Genomic DNA, 6,000 nt, shown 5'->3' on the forward strand with positions numbered 1-6,000 from the left:
AAATAACTAATATTCATTGATTACTTTCATCAGTTGTGGGTTTTATGAGTTTTTGGTAACTTTTATTTGTTGAATCGATAAAGATTGGTCATAAGTTATATATATATTAAGACATGATAGAAAATATCTGAAAGCTAGTTAAAAAAGGTGTGAGTAACATGCAGAATCTGGGAATTGTTGACTTAACACTCACATAGCAGGATAGGCTGTTTCTGTCTATTTAATCAACTAATGGCCCAGGATGCTACCGCAGCTATGTAGAGGCACTGATGAAGTATACAGTGTCAGCTGAGATAATAATGCATTCTTAAATCAGTGAAGATTTCAGTTTAACAAATCCAACAAATACATATTAGAGTTCAGGAGTTTGAATTGCTTATACAATGCAAAAACAGGTAAAATTAATATGTGAATAATATGCGGTAGCATCCTGGGCCCATTAGTTGATTAAATAGACAGAAACAGCCTATCCTGCTATGTGAGTGGGCCCAGGATGCTACCGCATATTATTCACATATTAATTTTACCTGTTTTTGCATTGTATAAGCAATTCAAACTCCTGAACTCTAATATGTATTTGTTGGATTTATTAAACTGAAATCACTGATTTAAGAATACATTATTATCTCAGCTGACACTGTATACTTCATCAGTGCCTCTACATAGCTGCGGTAGCATCCTGGGCCCATTAGTTGATTAAATAGACAGAAACAGCCTATCCTGCTATGTGAGTGTTAAGTCAACAATTCCCAGATTCTGCATGTTACTCACACCTTTTTTAACTAGCTTTCAGATATTTTCTATCATGTCTTTAGCATAAAAAACATATGTAGCTAAACTAATTTTCATTCCTTATCTTGTATTTTTAAAAGAGAAAGAATCTGATTACCATAAATTGATTACTTATAGAACAGCAAGAGCAATCCTCTCCTGCAAGCGGGCTGCTAGTGATGAAAAAGAGATGAGAAGCAGCAACCTAATGCTCATATTGAGTGGATACAAGAAGGGCAAAGCTTGCTATAAAAGGGGGGGGAGGCTGGCTCATTCTTAATTGTTCTCTCTGATGTTCATAACTATATTTATGTTTTCTGTAAATTTTGTGTAAGAAATCTTTTGTCTTAATCTAGCATTGTTTGTGGGCTATTTATACAGTACTGCCTATTAATTGCCAGAGTTCTAAATATTGTTTAGTAAGTTTGGTTGTTTTTTCAAGTAAATTGTTAAAGGAGAATACTAAAGGAGAATGCTGCAGAAAATGAAAATGGGTTTAGTTTTTCATGCATTTGGTACGTTTGTTGCATGCTAATATGCTCAAGTAGCAATTGCACAGTTCCTGTATTTAACTTGTTTTCTTCCCCTTGAGTTATGATCCAAAAGCAATCTGTTTTCTTCTTTAGGGATTTGTTTTATTTTTCTACAATGGTTTGGCTCAAGCTTTGTGTTTACATTTCAGAAACAGTTACTGTCCTGCGGCTATTTTAACATTAAATTGGTTAAATTAATAAACATCTAAAATATCCCAAGTATTTTCCTTTCCCAGTGGCATTCTACGTAAACGTATGCCTATATGCTATAATTCCACCCAGCAGTTGCCTATTGAGCTATAAGGTCATTGGCAGTTGTATCTCTCCTGTTCTTGGTCTGCATCTGCTTCCATTTCTCTCTGCTTAAGCCTGGGGTCACCTTTGCAAAAGCAGACATTGTTCTTCATTAATTAGACAAAGCAAATAGATATTTTTTTTTAAGTGTTGATTTGTCTGCACACTCTCAATGCTACTCACTCACTTTTCACGGCTCTCCTGTACCTTCTGGTTTTCACTGCTGTGATTTTAAAATCTCATGCATTTAAATCTGTCATCTAAAAGACCTAAAGGTAGAAGTCTGTCTTTTTGCTCCACCTTAGTAAGCAACGCTTCTCCTGCCTCTGGATTTGTTGGACTACTGATATGGGAGAAACCTAAGCATCAGCCTTTAAAATCCTAAAAAAACAATAGCAGCAGCTGACATTATTTCCATTTAGACATAATCAGAGTACTAATTTAGCATTTGAAATATATTAAACACATAGGAAGCAGTTTGTTAGCTTCTCTTGCCATTTTAGAGGACCATATTTACTTGGGGGGGGGGGGAAGCTCACCTTGAAGTTAAAAACAACCATCCAAAAAGAATATTCAACAAAAGAGAAATAGTGTTTTTCAAACTTGGCAACTTTTAAGATGTGTGAACTGTAGCTTCCAAAATTCCACAGTCAGCATGACCAGCTGGTTTGACCTAGCACAGGAGTGGGGAACCTTGGCTCTTTTATGACTTGTAGACTTCAACTCCCAGCCGTAGCTGGCTCAGGAATTCTGGGAGTTGAAGTCCACAAGTCATAAAAGAGCCAAGGTTCCCCACCCATGACCTAGCAGAGTTGGCCTGCTCCATCAATTAAACAAGCCACTTGTATAGATGCTGGAAGTTTGCCCTCTCTATAGCAGCATTTGCCCTGTGAAATGAAGTCCCCCCCCCAAAGTTGTAATGGCTTCTTCTACCCTACTGATATTTCAAAGAGTCCTAAACACTAAACTCACACTAAGCCTGTCCTGGAGAGTCTTTCTACCCTTTCCCTGCCAATAAACATTTATACATGATACTTTTGTTTCATATGTGTATTTGCAGGTTGGCAGAGACTATACTCCAAACAGACAAGGCCAGAGCAAAAGAACAATAATTGAATTAATGATTCCTGATTAATTCTGAAATAGGATCAGCTGAGGGTTTCTAAGAGGGGTTTTTTTTAGAGTAGGGGTTTTTTTAAGTTGAATGAAGCAAAGCTTAATTATTATTTGCCAATTAGTGAGCATTTTCAAGCATTTCTTGTCGTAGGCAGAGAAAGATGGAAAAGATTGCAGTTGTATACAATGAAAGGAGAAACTGTTGTTGAGCTTTAGCAATTGACTACTCTCTGTGAGCTGAAAGAAAGAGGTGTTGATGGGGGGAGTGCAGAAATTAACAAGTGGCCAGCCACTTTTCCAAACAGCAACGCCGGAAGATATTCAGAGAATAAGATGATAGGTTTGGAAATTCATTCATATATCAAAAACCTATTAGAGAAAGTTTTCTTCAAATAAATGTCAGCACAGAATTTTACTAACTTTATGGCACAAAATTGGGAATTGTTGCCCTTCACTTAACATTATGTTTTAATGGAAATAAAATTAGTGTAGCAGAGGATTAATTCTTACATTCTTTAAATGTATATGGGGAAAATAAAGGAAAACAGTAGCACAATTAAAAGCAGAAGCAGCTTGGTTTTTTTGCAACAAAGTAGTCATAATTAAATATTGGCAGCACTTTGCTTCCTTCTCCAAATCATAGGTGATTTCCTTCAGATATAAATTGGGGTTTAGAGCAAGCAATGAGATTGTATATGCCGCCTTCTTTGCCTTCCATTAAATCTCCTAATCCACTTTTGGGTGTTAACAGATGAGAGATGAAATGAGTCAATAACGTGCTCAAGGTAAAATGAAATACTTGATTTGTGTTTTGTTGTGGGCTACTAACTGCCACCTGTAGCTCCAATTTTGGAAGGAGATAAGAGATTGCATATTTTCTCCAAACTGGTCTTAAATCATAACCTTTGTTTTCATTGTATTTTGTTTTTGTTCTGAATAAATCAGTTGTCAGATAATTACGCACCCGCAAGCATCAAGAAACAATACCTTGCAATATCTACTCTGCCCACTGAGGAGTTTTTATAGCATAATGCAAGCTGTGAAATCCATCTCTTCCATTTTTACACATTGATTGCTTTAAAACTCAATTTTGTAATCAAATCTATGGTTTAACCTTTTGTCCTTTTCCTTTGTCCATTTTGTACAACTGAAACTTTCTTTTTTTTTTCAGCCATGGAGGGTGCAGGATATTTTGGTTGCTGTGGCATTTTTTTTGTGGCATCTATTATACTTCACAAGTATCAACGTGTTGAGGAACAACAATTCATTGTCTTTTTATTTCTCAAACACCGTAAACAAACTGGCCAAATATCATTTGTCTTATTCAGTGCACTCATATACTTAGAATTTAATGTTCTAGAATTGCTTTTGTGAAACAGGCAATTTGTATATAGCACTTAGAGTAATGTAATTGCCTATTTATTAGGTTTTTTACAAAAAATAATCTGGATTTGAAACTTGAAGGTTTTTTGTGCTATTAAAACAGTTTAACTTTCTGCTAAAGTGCTTTTAAATGAAGTATATAAATTGCTTAGATTGGAACATGGCCATCTTGTTTTTAATACGATCTGCAATTTGCAAATCACTCAAGCCTGCTGTTCTTGTTCTCGAAGCCTCTGTATCAGTTGGGAGCCAGTTTTACCAATGTAATCTAAAGGTGAAGAGTTGATTGTGGGATTCAACTTAATGAGCCATTCTGCTAGTATAACAGCTCAAAATCCAAATGAAAAGATGTTATTCCTGAAGCGAAGTGCACATAAGGAACAATACTTGCTATCTAGTAAATATGCATGAATCTCGGAAGTTGTGTGCAATCACATGAAATTGTGGTTTGTATTAATTCAAAACATTAAGCAGGGAAGCTTGCATATTTTCTTATCAGCATAATAGCTAGTGGATATCAGGGAAAGTTGCTCAGATAACATTCAGAGCATTAGTTCAAAACTTTTCCTTAGTAGAAGGAACCACAATCAAGGCTTCCATTCAAACGAGGAAGGGGAAGTAAAGTGTTTATTCATTTTTACCAGCTCTCCTTTCCACTGACAGATTCTGTACAACCGCTTGTACACACACCCATTTTGTGCACTTTATAAATGATAGAAAACACCTCAAACTTAAAATTCCAAATGGCTCTACCATCCATGCTTCCTATTGGGGAACAAAGTAAGGCATATTTATCTAATTATCAACTTTTATCCAGTTGACTAAAGTAGGCTACATCTGTCACAACACTTTCAGTATATAGGATGGATTCTTACCCAACAGAGGAGGAAAGGCAGTGATGGTGAAAGAAAAGTAGGGAAATTGAGTGGCTTATCATTCCATCTGTGAATAAAATATACAACTCTATATTCATTTTTCAAAAATAATGTTAGCTGTATGCTTCTTTTTTTTGTCCAGGTTGATGACACCAACTGTGACTCTGAATTTCTTTCTTTGCTCCTCGATGAGAAATTTGTAGTGAAATGCATTCCCACAGTTTATTATTCTCACCTTGTTCACTATATGATCACCAATCAAGAGGAAGGATGCTGGAATGTGATAGAAATAGCAAAACAGTTGCAGGAAAAAGGCTTTGTTGCTGAGGCAGGTTCACTTCTGATGGCCTTTAAAGGAACACATCCTGCACTCCAGACCTATGGTGCATCTCTGACTTCTCTTAGGCACTGGATTTAAATGGGACGATGCTTCAAGTTACAATTGATGCCTCAGATATGACTGCTCAATTGGAAATCTTGCTGAAGAAAAATAATATGGGAAAATATGCTTCAGGTTCATCTTTGCTCAGTGCTACATGAAATTGTAATGTGCATTTTTAACCTTTTCTTGAATTGGTTTCCATTTTATCAGTACCTTTTGTTCATATGTCAGTGCACTTCCGAAGGCTGTTGTGCATTCAGTGTGACTCCAGTATTCTATAAATATATAATTTTCCAGTTTTTGCATAATAATAATCATATAACACATGGTCATATAACTAAAATATAAGTAAAAATTAAGTTGCGTAGAACTAATAATTTTCTGTAACATGGAAATTCCAGAAGAAGATACTTAATATGTGATACTGTTTGGAAATTTATTAATTTATTAATTTCTCTGTTTTCATTAAAGGCTTACTTTTCAACCAATTTGAGCTTATTTTTAGTGTGGAAGAAAAATTAAGTCAAGGATGTCATCAGTCTCGAATTCCTTCAGGCCCACAAGAGATCTAAGTCCAGCCCACCTTGAATTCTAATGACTCTCATTTACTGCCAGTTTGCTTTGACCATTAGTAGTTCAGATTCTT

General features: G+C 35.6%; 1 protein-coding gene across 1 annotated transcript in view; it reads left to right on the plus strand.

Moving 5' to 3' along the window:
* Positions 1–5,800, plus strand: part of LOC107297757 (neuroblastoma-amplified sequence) — a 29,503-nt gene extending 23,703 nt beyond the window's left edge. Inside the window, exon 7 of the mRNA XM_015827118.1 lies at positions 5,115–5,800. Coding sequence (XP_015682604.1) covers positions 5,115–5,390 — 276 coding nt within the window. The 3' untranslated portion in view covers positions 5,391–5,800. The remainder of the gene's footprint in view (positions 1–5,114) is intronic.
* Positions 5,801–6,000: the final 200 nt, after the last annotated feature.

The sequence above is a fragment of the Protobothrops mucrosquamatus genome, unplaced genomic scaffold (assembly GCF_001527695.2).
Source record: "Protobothrops mucrosquamatus isolate PMUCROS unplaced genomic scaffold, P.Mucros_1.0 scaffold3511, whole genome shotgun sequence".
In the NCBI taxonomy this organism is placed as follows: domain Eukaryota; kingdom Metazoa; phylum Chordata; class Lepidosauria; order Squamata; family Viperidae; genus Protobothrops; species Protobothrops mucrosquamatus.